Source organism: Heterodontus francisci, chromosome 2 (genome assembly GCF_036365525.1).
Source record: "Heterodontus francisci isolate sHetFra1 chromosome 2, sHetFra1.hap1, whole genome shotgun sequence".
Taxonomy (NCBI): Eukaryota; Metazoa; Chordata; class Chondrichthyes; order Heterodontiformes; family Heterodontidae; genus Heterodontus; species Heterodontus francisci.
The window spans coordinates 117,008,953-117,024,022 of record NC_090372.1 but is presented as its reverse complement, the minus strand read 5'-3'; the positions used below and the strand labels follow the sequence as shown (position 1 = coordinate 117,024,022).

At 42.4% G+C, this 15,070-nt stretch overlaps 1 protein-coding gene across 10 annotated transcripts in view; it reads left to right on the top strand.

The window, feature by feature from the left end:
• ppp1r9a (protein phosphatase 1, regulatory subunit 9A) overlaps positions 1–15,070 on the top strand; it is a 358,146-nt gene that overhangs the window by 230,151 nt on the left and 112,925 nt on the right. For all 10 annotated transcript variants that reach the window (XM_068009859.1, XM_068009863.1, XM_068009853.1 and 7 more), the window contains exon 6: positions 9,706–9,861. In XM_068009859.1, coding sequence (XP_067865960.1) covers positions 9,706–9,861 — 156 coding nt within the window. The remainder of the gene's footprint in view (positions 1–9,705; positions 9,862–15,070) is intronic.

Genomic DNA, 15,070 nt, shown 5'->3' with positions numbered 1-15,070 from the left:
ACATTCCAGTGCAGTACTGAGGGAGTACTACACTGTCAGGGGTGCCATCTTTAGATGAGGCATTAAACCGAGGCCCCGTCTGCCCCCTCAGGTGGACGTAAAAGATACATTGGTGCTGTTTTGAAGACGAGCAGGGAGTTATCTCCGGTGCCCTGCCTTATATTTATACCTCAATCAATATCACAGAAACAGATGATCTGGTCATTATCACATTGCTGTTTGCAAATTGGCTGCTGTATTTTCTACATTACAACTGTGATGACACTTCAAAAGTGCTTAATTGGCTGTAAAGCACTTTGAGACTTCCAGTGGTCATGAAAGATGCTATATAAATGCAACTTTCTTTCACGATGAATGTCAGGTTCATTAGACATGGAATTACAGAATTGTTACAGGCCATTCACCCCATCATGTTCGTGTCGGCTCTCTGCAAGAGCAACTCAGCTAGTGTCACTCCATTGCCTTTTTCCCGTAGCCCTGCGCATTTTTCTATTCAGATCATTATCCAATTCTCTTGAAAGCCAGGATTGAATCTGTCTCCACCACGCTCTCAGACAGTACATTCCAGATTCTAACCACTCACTGTGTTTTTAAAAAAGGTTTTTCCTGATGTCATGTTTACTTCTCTTGCCATCACTGTCCTTTGGTTCTTAACCCTTTTGCCAGTGGGAACAGTTTCTTCCTTATCTACTCTGTCCAGACCCCTCATGATTTTGAATATCTTTATCAAATCTGCTCTCTACCTTCTCTGCTGTAAGGAGAACAACCTCAGGTTCTCCAATCTATCCATGTAACTGAAGTCGGTCATTCCTGGAACCATTCTCATAAATCTTTTCTGCACCCTCTCCAATGCCTTCACATCCTTCCTAAAGTGTGGTGCCCAGAATTGGGCACAATACCCCAGTTGAGGCCAAACCAGTGTTTTATAAAGGCTCATCATAACTTCCTTGCTTTTGTACTCTATGCTTCTATTTATAAAGCCCAGGATCCCATATGCGTTATTAATCACTCTCTCAACCTGCCCTGCCACCTTCAAAGATATGTGCGCATATATCCCCCAGGTCCCTTTGTTCCTGCACCCCTTTTTAGAATTGTATCCTATAGCCTCTCCTTGTTCTTCCGACCAAAATGAATCTCTTCATTTCTCTGCATTAAATTTCATCTGCCATGTGTTCATCCATTCCACCAGCCTGTCTATGTCCTCTTGAAGTCTATCATTATCTTCTTCACAGTTCACAATACTTCCAAGTTTTGTGTCATCTGCAAATTTTGAAATTGTGCCCTGCGCACCCAAGTCAAAGTCATTAATATAGATTAAGCAAAGTGGGCCTAATACCGACACCTGGGAAACCCCAATATATACTTTCCTCCACTCTGTTTCTTGTCATTCAACCAACTTTGTATCCATGCTGCCACTGTCCCTTTTAGTCCATGGACTTTAACTTTGCTGACAAGCCTGTTATGTAGCACTTTATCAAACACCTTTTGGAAGTCCATTTATACCACATCAACTCCATTGCCCTCATCAACTTTATCTATTACCTCATCAAAAAATACAATTAAGTTAGTTAAACATGATGTGCCTTTAACAAATCTCTGATTAATCCACATTTGTCCAAGTAATTGTTAATTTGGATTATAATTTCTCAAGGTTTTCCTGCCACCAAGGTTAAACTGACTGTCCTGCAGTTGCTGGACTTAGTTTTACATCATTTTTTGAACAAAGGTGTAACATTTGCAATTCTCCAGTCCCCTGGCATCACCCTTGTATCTAAGGAGGATTGGAAGATTATGGCAGTGCCTGTGCAATTTCCACTCTTACTTGCTGCAGTGTCCTTGGATGCATCTCATCTGGCCCTGGTGACTTATCAACTTTAAGCACAGCCAGCCAATCTAATACCACCTCTTTATCAATTTTTAGCCCATCTAGTGTCTCTTCCACTATGAGCTGGGTAGCATCTTCTTCCTTGGTTAAGACAGATGCAAAGTACTCATTTCATACCTCAGCCATGTCCTCTACCTCCATGCGTAGATCCCCTTTTCAGTCCCTAATCGACCCCACTCCTCCTTTTACTACTCTCTTACTGTTCATATGCCTGTAGACGACTTTTGGATTCCCTGTTATCTTAGCTTCCAGTCTCTTCTCATACTCTTTGCTGCTCCTATTTATTTTTACTCTGAACTTTCTATAGTCAGCCTGGTTCTGACTTGTATTATCAACCTTACTCTCTATTCTTTCATCATCTAAGGGAGCTTTGGCTTTGTCCTACCTTTCCACCTTGTGGGAATGTATCTCGACGATACACTAAACATCTCCTCTTTTAAAGGCAGCCCATTGTTCTGTTACAATTTTGTTTGCCAATCTTTGATTTCAATTTAACTGGGCCAGATCCATTCTCACCCCACTGAAATTAGCCCTCCCTCAATTAATTATTTTTACTCTGGATTTCTCCTTGTCCTTTTCTATAACTAACCTAAATCATATGATACAATGATCACTGTCCCCTATATCTTCCCCTACTGAAGCTTGATCCACTTGCCCCACCTCATTCCCCAGAACCAGATCCAGCAATGCCTCCTTCCTCGTTGGGTCGGGAATATATTGATCTAGAAATTCTCTCTGCCCTTTACACTATTACTATCCCAGTCTATATTAGAATAATTAAAGTTCCCCATTATAACTACTCTATAATTTTTTGCACCTCTCTGTAATTTCCTTGCAAATTACTTCCTCTATATCTTTCCCACTAGTTGGTGTCCTATAGAATACACCCAGTAGTGTAATAGTATGTCTATTGCTTCTTAGCTCTAGCCAAATAGATTTTGGCTTTGACAAATTTCTACGCCCATCTGCACTGAAGCCTGGCTTCCTGACCCGAGCCCGACTAGACCCGACTATATGTGTCGGGGTCGGGTCAGGTCAATATTCCGAGTCCAGGGTGGACAGTGCTGCTTCCGGGAACTCACGGGATCAGCCTCACCCATGATTCCCCACAACTCCATCTGCAGGAATAATGTGCTGCTGCAACAGATGAACAGGATCACAAGTATTACCATTTGGAAAAGGTAGAGCACAATAACATGTTTGATATCATTAAATTTATTGAGATATTCGGGTGTGAAAAAAAAAATTAAGGAACTCGGGCCTGGGTCAGGTTCGGGTTGGCTGTGGTCGGGTCGGGCCCGGGTCTGGTTTCAATTTTATACCCAAGCAGGCCTTTAATCTACATTATGCACTGTGCCACCTAACTTAGTGTTGTCAGCAAACTTGGATATTTGCACTCTGTTCCTTCATCTAATTCATTGATATAGTGAAAAACTGAGGCCCCAGCACAGAACCCTGGGGGTGGGGGGCACCATGAGTCACCACCTGCCAGTTGGAAAACATGCCTGTTATCCCTATTCTCTCCCTCCTACTTCCTAACCAATTTCCTACCCATGTCAATAGGTTGCCTTCAATTTCATTTCATTTTGCTAACAGTTTCTTATGTGGAACCTTGTTGAATACCTTTTGGAAGTCTATATAAATAACCTCCATGGATACTTCTTATCTACCAGATTGGCAACCTGTTCCAAAAATTCAGCTACATTAATTAGACATGCCTTACCCTTTTCAGGTTCATGCAGGCTCTCTCATCAGTTTATATTTGTCCAAGTGTTCAGTCACACTATCCCTGATAACAGATACAGTATTGTGTGGTGATGTATATATGGACTTTCAGAAGCGTTCAGTAAAGTGCTACATAATAAACATGTTAGCAAAGTCTATGAGACAGAAAGCAGAGATTAGTGGAAAATGGGTATTTAACAGACTGGAGGAAAGTATACAGTGGTGTCCCCCACTGGCTGGTATTAGGATCACTGCTTTTTCTGATGTATATTACTGACATGGACTTAGGTATAAATGGCATAATTTCAAAGTTTGCAGATGACACAAAATTCGGAAATGTGGTGAACAGTGAGGTAGACTTCAGGAGGACATAGACAGACTGCTGAAATGGGTAGACATACGATAGATGAAATTTAATGTAGAGAAGTGTGAAGTCATGCATTTTGGAAGGAAAATTGAGGAGAAACAATTGAAATTAGATTGTACAATTCTAAAAGGGTTGCAGGAACAGGGAGACCTGTTACGCTCACATAAACAAATCTTTGAAGGTGACAGGACCAGTTGATAAGGGTGTTAAAGAATATGGGATCCTGGGGTTTATAAATAGACGCATAGAGTTCAAAAGCAAGGAAATTATGCTAAACATTTAAAGATCACTGGGTAGTCCTCAGCTGAAGTATTGTGTCCAATTCTGGGCACTGCACTTTAGGAATTACGTCAAGGCCTTGTAGAGGGTGCAAAAAAGATTTACTGGATTGGTGCTAAGAATGAGGGACTTCAGTTACGTGGAGAGACTGGAGAAGCTGGAATTATTCTTCGAGCAGAGATTGTTAAGGGAAGATTTAATTGAGGTGTTCAAAATTATGAAGTGTTTTGATCGTAGATAGGGAGAAACTATTTCCACTGGTAGGAGGTTGATACCCAGAGGACACAGATTTAAGATAATTGGCAAAAGAACTGGGGAAATGTGAAATTTATTCTGTACAGCGAGTTATGATGGTCTGGACTGGAGTACTTGAAAGGGTGGTAGAAACCGATTCGATAATTCCTCTCTAAAGGAAATTGGATATATACTTAAAAAGTGAAAAAAAAATTGCAGGGCTATGAGGAAAGCAACATCGGACTAATTTGATGGTTCTTATGAAGAGCCAGCACAAGCATGGTAGGCCGAGTTGCTTCATTCTGTACTGTACAGTTCACTGATTGTAGCATGTACCTTATTTTTCACAACTTTGTCATTTTCTGCCAGTTTTGGGGAATTGTATGATCAAAGTAAGGATTGTACATCATAGTATCACAAAAAATTACAAATTGAAGCTATTTTGAGTATTTTTTTTAACAAGAAAAATATATTAATGTTGAGGAATTTGATGTGAGTGGGACTATTGTGTAGGTTATATATTTTAAGAATTCTGAAATAAGTAACCTCAAAACATTTAAAAGATTCAATCTAATTGAGCTTTTATTGTGCAAAATGTTGCATGTAATACTAGCTGTAGAGTACTTGAATTAATTCAAAAGCAAGATACTGTGGATGCTGGAAGTCTGAAATAAAAAGCAGAAAATGTTGGAAATACTCAGCAAGTTAGTTGGCATCTGTGGAGAGTGAGACAGAGTTCACGTTTCGTGTCAATGACCTTTTGTCTCAACTGGAACAAGTGAGAGATCTAACAGTTTTTAAGCAAGCACAGAGATAGAGAAAGAAGTGGGCGGGAGGAGGGGTGAAAGAACAAAAGAGAAGGTCTGTGATAGGGTGAAAGACAGGAGTGATTAAATGACAAAAAGAGTGATGGTGCAAAGCATAAGTGTGGTAATAGAACAAGTAAAAGAACAAAAGATAGATCTAGAGGATCTGTAAATGGCAACAGCAGAACCATTACCAGTGCCTGCAGTGCACAAAAAAAATGGGAGTAGTGGTTATGATCTGAGTTCTCTAACATAAAAAGATCAAAAGCAATTTGAAAAATTCTGATGAAGGGTCGCAGAACTGAAACGTTAACTCTTTCTCTCTCCACAGATGCTGCCAGACCTGTTGAGTATTTCCAGCATTTTCTATTCTCATTTTTGAAAAATTCTGGAGATGGTACCTTCATATGACAGGCCATAATTGGAGAAGAGGCAACCGTGTCTGAACATTTTTTTTTTGGAGAATATGGCGACTCTTTTTAAGAGGCACTGCATTCTGCAAGTGCTTGCACAAACTCCTTTCCAAGTGAAACTCCAAGGCCCACTCCGTGGGCTGGATATTGTGGAGGAGGTGGATCTCCCGGCTCTGGACCAAAACGACGGGGGGGGAGCCCTGCCTCGGCCTTTCTCGTGCCCCCTGCCACTGCCAGTGAGATCTTCTGGTATTTTGCAGGTTGTGACCTTCACCGGGATCCTCGTCCCGTTAAAGATGGGGATCCTGCCTCTAAGAGCTGCTGGCCAATCACAGGGCCAGCAGCTCAGCAGTATCAGCAGTGCCACTGGGAGCGGTGGCCACTCCCAGTATTGCAGAGGCCTTGGACCCAGGCCCAAGGCTGGAACCCCGAACCTCAGGTAAGTGAGGCAGGTCACTGTGGCCAGTCCAGAAGGCCCTGGTGAGAAGGGGTTGGTTGTAAAGCCCAGGGGGAGTGGGGTCCTGGGAGGTGCACTGTTTCTGGCCAGGGCCCTCCGTGGGCCACAGTTGAGGGAACCCCCCCCCCCACCCAACTCCAAGCCCGCAAGGAGGGCGCCTCATTTTACTAGGTGCCCTCTCCGCATGGCAGAGGCACCCCCTGCTGCTGGTTAGATCCCAGTGGTGGCGGGAAGAGGCCCTCAACCATCTGTTAATAGGCCACTTAAGGGCCTCGATTGGCCTCTGGTTAGAAAGGCCGTCGTCGGCCTATCCTGCCCCAGGCAAGATTGTTTGGCGATGGGGCGGCGACGGGTCCTCTGCCCCCGCCACCCATTGCGATTCTATGGGCCCCCCCCCACCCGCCTCCAACCTCGCCTCGGGAGCCCATAAAATACAGCCCCATTGGTCTTTAAATGTTGGACACAGGCCTAATAGACAGGTGCTGCATCCAGTTTTCGAACTAGCAGATTTGGGGAGCATTGTGGAAGCCATGCTTCTCTCATAATGCAATTTGCATGTGCTGACCTACAGAAAAATCAGCAGGGGCAGAGAGGCTAGACCATTTAACTAATGATCATTTTAGCAGTAAAGCTGCTACTTTTTTTGTTCCTGTGGAGTCTTGAGATACTTTTCATAAACGTTATTTGGAAGTTATAACTGGAGAGTAAAACTATCTTTCATTTTGAGCATGTAATGATTTGCAGCTAATGAAACAGCAGATTTAGTAATGTTAAAAATATATTTAATCATGAACTTGATCAGATAATGGAGAAACAACAGGTGTTATAAAATGTCAAAATAAACCAAGTAACGCTGGCAAGATTGATTTCTGACTTTGCAAGGATTTATTTTACACGTAAGAGCAAATATTGTGGATTCTGGAACTCAAATGAGAACAGAAAGCGCCAGAAATACTCAGCATCTGTATAGAGTTCCTGATATATGTATCTCAAAATGCAAAACACTGGTAAAGGTACAATTTAGAATGCATGGGGAGGCTTGTGATTCAAGATCAATGATGTTCATATAGGATTGTTTTAAAATGATGTGTAGAACCTTAGCTATACAGATAAATACACGTGAAGGACCATCTTCCATTTAGTTTTTACGAACATGATTCAGGAACTTGAGTAAAATTACCAGGTGCAACAAACATGTCCGGTACTCCTGGATAATGATTGATTCCTCATATATATTGGAATGTAACCTGGATAATGATTGATTCCTCATATATATTGGAATGTAACCTCATATTTTACTGTATTTCTAGCAATGGAAGAGTTAAGTATTATAAAAGTAAAAGCTTGTTCATCCTCAGCAAATAGAAAGTCACCATTTAAGTGCTTTGGATTATTTATTGGTCTTGTTCATGCTTTGGCGAATGAAAAGTCCACATCTCCTTTGGTGTCGGCCCAGCTCTACCTGCAGTTAGGTCTTGGAGCTTAATGTAGGTTGTATGTAATTACCTAAGATGACCGTTTTAAGTAAAGCAAGTCTGATTAACATATTGTTTTTAAGTTTCATTAAGTCCTGGTCTATATTTGTGGAAAGACCACCTGGTACAATAAAGAATTACTTTATTCATAAATTTAAACCATTCTTTCCCTGGGAGTACATACTCCTTGTGAAGGAAAAGAAGGGATAATCCCTAAGAAAGAATAGTATTTTTCTGAAAGGTCTTTAATAGGAGCAAAATAGTGCCATAACAGGTAAACTAGATTCTTATTTAAAATAACTATCTTTTCAGTTAGTGAATCAGAGAAAAATATGAGAGTTCCAGGTATTGAGATAGTTGTCATACAGATGAAGATTAAACTATTGAAATTGCATTGTATAAAAAAAGGAAATCTTCAAAACTCTCCCTGTGCAAATTCTATTTCTGAACATTGTACTTTTAGAAATCCAGCATGTTGGACTTAAAAATATTTAGGTTCATAGGCATGCTGTAATTAGACATTTAAGCTTACTCAAACATATAGGTATGTTGTGTTCTTAACAAGCCTTGGAGAGTAGTAATCATGATGTAAATTTTCAAATTTAATGTTTTGCTTTTGGGTATAAATGAATTTATTTAATATTTGAGAAAATATACAGGTCGTAGTCTGTGGTTTAAGCTTTTGTTTCTTCTTACTTTAACTATTGGAGTGTCTATTTTGTGTACAAATGCTTTTCAGCTGTTATAGTAGCCATTGTTACGACCGACTGGCCCAGTCAAAGCCCCCAATCAAAAAATACGATTCTGATTGTGCTGGGACAAATGCACTGTTAATTCAATCCCAGATCGCCTAACATATCATTTTAAACTTTCCAAATTAAAGCAAGACCCAGCCAAATTGTACCATCTATTAACCCCCGAATGAGGCTATCCAAACCAGGTGTCTTTAAATCAACAAATTAACTGTTTAATTAGAAAAACTAAATTCTTAAACACTACTAAGATATAAACAACATTTAAAATAAAAACAAAAATTAGAGTCTTTGCAAATTTACACTCCTGCCAGAGGTGAAAAAGTCCAAGGTTGCTTGAAGTCCTCACAGCTGTCCGATGGGGGAGAAAAAAGGTTTAACAGTAGAACAGTCCGTAGTCTAATTCCAGCAGTAAGTGATGCTTTCCTTCTCCAGCAATGGCCGCAGTAGATCAACAACTCGTAACCACTTTCAATAGAATCAATCTGGCTTTAGAATTTTTGAGAGATAAAAGATTGTCACAGTCTAATTTCCCTTCCTTCAGTTTAAATTATCAGAGATCTATGTTTTTGGCTTGACTTTTTTTGAATTTTGTGAGAATAATGAATAAATGGTCTAAATTCTCTTCCTTAGTTGAAATGGGCTGAGAGTTCTTCTTTCAGGTGCTAACACACAGCTGTCTGTCTGTGTCTCCTGTTAGAACAGGCTGTTTGCACTATAAGTTCAAAATTAAATTGTAACAAATGTATCTCTCAATACTCAGTCCGAGTGGCTGTATCCAAGGTAACAAGAATGCACCCTTTGAATCGCAGTCTCCGAATGGCTGTATCCAAGGCAACAAGAATGCGTTCTTTGACTCAGTCTTTAGAGCTTGCTGCCTTAAAGCAGTATGGCTCTTTTTCCAGCCTTAAAGGCACGCTGCATTCTTCCTGGAAAGAAAAACTACAGGATCATAACACCATTAAATACAAAAAGTAGTGACAACTGGAAGAAAGGTGCAACAGTTATTCAATACCATCTTTGCTATGAAATCAGCCAGAATTATTTTCTAGTTGTAACTTTTGTAGTACTGTTCTTCATTCATTCCTTCTTTGAAATGTTACTTAGAGGCCTAAAAGTAAGATACAATATTTCAGATTGAGACTAATTATAGTACACTAATAAGAGTCTATAAATGTTGCACACCTAACTTTACAGTTAAACAAATGTGTACTTGGTTGCCATCTTAAAGCCTGTCTTTTATAATTTCAAAGTATTTTATATATGTATAACTTTTGTATTCATATTTGCAAAAATATAATTTAATGTTAAGACAGGAGAATATGCCACTGATGAGGAAGATGACGAAATGGGCTCAGTTCTCACTGGTGGTGAAATGGCGATTGAAGTGTTTGACCTGCCTGAAACCGATGATATGCTTTCTCCTACAGAGGTGGACGCCAGCAAGATTGCTCACAAATTCAAAGAGGTAACCAGGAATATGTTTGCATAGCCAACCAATCAAAAGTTAGTCAGACGTGAAAAGAAATTGAGCAACATAGAATGAAAGTAAAACTTTGAAGTAATTATCTTAACAAAGACTTGCTGAAAACACGGATGTTTTTCAAAAGTATTTTTATAGTAAATTCAATAGAGGCCTGTTGCATGCAGCCCCTCTAGATGTACAAAAGACACAGAAAAGAATCAGCTTTACGTAATGATGTAAGAATTGAATAATGGTGAACATTTATATGAGGTAAAAGATAGAAACAAGTGCACTTGAATGTTTATCATTCCTTTTCTTGTATTTTCTCTCCTTTTTAACTATTTATCATAAGGAGTAATACTATCTATGCTCAGCTTTGTAGGGAATTATATGTTCTTTTCATAAAGAGTTGATTTGCCTCTCAGTAACTGCAGAACACTTCACCATATTTAAACTTTATGCATCTACAAGATGCACTGCAGCAATGCACCAAGGCTCCTTAGACAGCACCTTCCATACCCGCGACCTCTACCAACTAGAAGGACAAGGGCAGCAAATGCATGGGAACACCACTACCTGCAAGTTCCCCTCCAAGTCATGCACCATCCTGACTTGGAACTATATCACCGTTCCTTCACTGTCGCTGGGTCAAAATCCTGGAACTCCCTTCATAACAGCGGTTCAAGAAGGCAGCTCACCCCTACCTTCTCAAGGGCAATTAGGGATGGGCAATAAATGCTAGCCTAGCCAGCGACGTCCACATCCCTGAATGAATAAAAAAAATGTAAAAATTACTTTTTATGCTCCTGTTGGAAATGGTGCTGATATGCATACATGATTGGAACAGCCTGTTTGTATTTTCATAACCTGGTTCTACAGTTTAGAATGGGTCTAAAATGCCTCTTAGTTTCCCTCCCAAAGTTGAATTTAGTATACATATAACAAAGCAGTAATACGGATATTTTCACTGTTGGATTCTTGGCCCTGATTCTTCCAGAACTAGTATTAAACCTATCCAAGTGGTCATGCTGCATTACTGTCTAAACAGAACTTGAATTGTTAAGAAGTGTCCTGGATTTCACATGAATGTAAGCATTTCAAAAGTATAGAAGTGAAAAATCAATCACACCAGATTATAGGAAGCTTCTTGCCAAAGCATCATTATCTTATACACGTATATCACAGGTACGGTAAAGTTATTCAACTAGAGAAATAGAAGGATGCCTGTCCCTTCACGTCATTTCTCATCTATTTCACCTAACCAACTTGAGCTTTCCTTATTAGTTCTTGTAAGGAACGGTAAGCTTTCAAAGAATATTGCATTGCAAGTATTTTGTTCCATAAAAAACAAAGGGTGAAATCTTCTGCACTTAGTCCATGCTGGAACTGAGGGACCATTTGCGGGTTGGAAACCCGAATGGCGAAGAAGGGGGCTTTGCTGAGACTCCTTCCTGAGCCACAGCATTAGCACCCCACTTCAGGGTTCCCCACCCAACAGGGGGTGGGGGGCAGCTTTGGGTGGACAGGGTGGTGTATCCATTCCATCAAAGGAAGGATTTCTAATTAAAGGGACCACAGCATGGGTTACAAGGGTTGACCAGCACTTGGATTTTTAAGGCTGCAGTAGCAGCCACAGGAATGGAGAGAAAACTTAGGAAGGCTGCTCCCCAGGGGCCTCACTCTTAGCTGGAGGTCCTGCTGCTGGAACTGAGGAGCTATAGTGAGATGAGCTCTCCCAAGGATGGGAAGAGGAGGAGGACTGTCTCTCCAACCAAGAGGTGTGGATGGGAGTGAATGAGGAAGTGAGCAGCAGGGGTGTTGTCCCTTCAACCTGGAGACAGTGCTCAAAGGATCCAGGACTTCTGGAGGGCAGGAAAGGTGAGTGGCATAACACTTTCTGGTGCCAAGCAGCACGCTCTGACTTTCACAGCATTATCCTGCACAACGCTGCTCAGAACAGCATACCTTGCAGCTCCACACATTTACTTTCATCTGCTGACTTCTTACATCCCCATCTGAGCAGCCAACACTCTGACTCACACTCATCTTATTGCCCTCTCGCATCCATGCTTCACAGTCACCCTCCACAAATGTCGTCCTTCCCTCCCTGGTTCGTAAGTCATTACGAACACTTGCACCTCTCTGCTTTCTCCCCTTGCAGGAGAAAAGAGCACACAACTTGGTGAGAGGCAGAGACCTAGGGCATGGGGTGGTGTGTTATGGGTGATGGCCCTCCAATGGCAGGCAGTTAAATGGACACTGGCAGGCCCTGCCCCCCTCTCCCCACCTGGTCCATTGAGAAGGACGTATTGTTGCAGGAAGCTGCAGATGCCAGAAGCGACCTGCCATGAGAGCATGTGTCTCCTGAGGTACTGGTCTCAGACATGTTGAGAGAGACGATCGATCCTCTTCCTGTAAGCCATGTTTTGGGAGTCTCGCCTCCTTCCAGCTGCCCTGTGGAAGGGCATGCAGGTGAGGAGAGGTCCGCTGTGCTGCTGCTGTTGTTACTCCTGTTGCTCCTGGATGTGGTGTTGCTTCTGCTCTTGCCCCTTATCAGAGATGAAAGGTGCAGCTGCATAAGCTGCTCTCATGCTGTTTATTTTTATTTAGAGATACAGCACTGAAACAGGCCCTTCGGCCCACCGAGCCTGTGCCGACCAACAACCACCCACTTATACTAACCCAACAGTAATCCCATATTCCCTACCACCTACCTACACTAGGGGCAATTTACAACGGCCAATTTACCTATCACCTGCAAGTCTTTGGCTGTAGTCTTTAGCTGTGGGAGGAAACTGGAGCACCCGGCGAAAATCCACGCGGTCACAGGGATAACTTGCAAACTCTGCACAGGCAGTACCCAGAATCGAACCCGGGTCCCTGGAGCTGTGAGGCTGCGGTGCTAACCACTGCGCCGCCCCTGTGTTGAAGGCTGGCAGCAGGGAAGTGCAGCTGAAGGTGAGTAAAGTACTAGATAGGTGAAGTGCCTGCCAAGAAATTGGCAATCACCTGTCAAGCAGTGATAGTGCTCTTTGAGAGTAGTGCTTTGACCAGCAGTGCCTCATCTGGCCATGGCTGGAGCAAAGAACAAAGAAAATTACAGCACAGGAACAGGCCCTTCGGCCCGCCAAGCCTGCGCCGGTCCAGACCCTCTATCTAAACATGTCGCCTACTTTCTAAGGGTCTGTATCTCTTTGCTTCCTGCCCATTCATGTATCTGTCTAGATACATCTTAAAAGACGCTATCGTGCCCGCGTCTACCACCTCCGCTGGCAACGCGTTCCAGGCACCCACCACCCTCTGCGTAAAGAACTTTCCACGCATATCCCCCTTAAACTTTTCCCCTCTCACTTTGAACTCGTGACCCCTAGTAATTGAATCACCCACTCTGGGAAAAAGCTTCTTGCTATCCACCCTGTCTATACCTCTCATGATTTTGTACACCTCAATCAGGTCCCCCCTCAACCTCCGTCTTTCTAATGAAAATAATCCTAATCTGCTCAACCTCTCTTCATAGCGAGCGCCCTCCATACCAGGCAACATCCTGGTGAACCTCCTCTGCACCCTCTCCAAAGCATCTACATCCTTTTGGTAATGTGGCGACCAGAACTGCACGCAGTATTCCAAATGTGGCCGAACCAAAGTCTTATACAACTGTAACATGACCTGCCAACCCTTGTACTCAATACCCCGTCCGATGAAGGAAAGCATGCCGTATGCCTTCTTGACCACTCTATTGACCTGCGTTGCCACCTTCAGGGAACAATGGACCTGAACACCCAAATCTCTCTGTACATCAATTTTCCCCAGGACTTTTCCATTTACTGTATAGTTCACTCTTGAATTGGATCTTCCAAAATGCATCACCTCGCATTTGCCCTGATTGAACTCCATCTGCCATTTCTCTGCCCAACTCTCCAATCTATTTATATTCCACTGTATTCTCTGACAGTCCCCTTCACTATCTGCTACTCCACCAATCTTAGTGTCGTCTGCAAACTTGCTAATCAGTCCACCTATACTTTCCTCCAAATCATTAATGTATATCACAAACAACAGTGGTACAGTGGTCCCAGCACGGATCCCTGTGGAACACCACTGGTCACACTTCTCCATTTTGAGAAACTCCCTTCCTCTGCTACTCTCTGTCTCCTGTTGCCCAGCCAGTTCTCTATCCATCTAGCTAGTACACCCTGGACCCCATGCGACTTCACTTTCTCCATCAGCCTACCATGGGGAACCTTATCAAACGCCTTACTGAAGTCCATGTATATGACATCTACAGCCCTTCCCTCATCAATCAACTTTGTCACTTCCTCAAAGAATTCTATTAAGTTGGTAAGACATGACCTTCCCTGCACAAAACCATGTTGCCTATCACTGATAAGCCCATTTTCTTCCAAATGGGAATAGATCCTATCCCTCAGTATCTTCTCCAGCAGCTTCCCTACCACTGACGTCAGGCTCACCGGTCTATAATTACCTGGATTTTCCCTGCTACCCTTCTTAATCAAGGGGACAACATTAGCAATTCTCCAGTCCTCCGGGACCTCACCCGTGTTTAAGGATGCTGCAAAGATATCTGTTAAGGCCCCAGCTATTTCCTCTCTCGCTTCCCTCAGTAACCTGGGATAGATCCCATCCGGACCTGGGGACTTGTCCACCTTAGTGCCTTTTAGAATACCCAACACTTCCTCCCTCCTTATGCCGACTTGACCTAGAGTAATCAAACATCTGTCCCTAACCTCAACATCCGTCATGTCCCTCTCGGTGAATACCGATGCAAAGTACTCGTTTAGAATCTCACCCATTTTCTCTGACTCCACGCATAACTTTCCTCCTTTGTCCTTGAGTGGGCCAATCCTTTCTGTAGTTACCCTCTTGCTCCTTATATATGAATAAAAGGCTTTGGGATTTTCCTTAACCCTGTTTGCTAAAGATATTTCATGACCCCTTTTAGCCCTCTTAATTCCTCGTTTCAGATTGGTCCTACATTCCCGATATTCTTTCAAAGCTTCGTCTTTCTTCAGCCTCCTAGACCTTATTTATGCTTCCTTTTTCCTCTTAGCTAGTCACACAATTTCACCTGTCATCCATGGTTCCCTAATCTTGCCATTTCTATCCCTCATTTTCACAGGAACATGTCTCTCCTGCACGCTAATCAACCTCTCTTTAAAAGCCTCCCACATATCAAATGTGGATTTACCTTCAA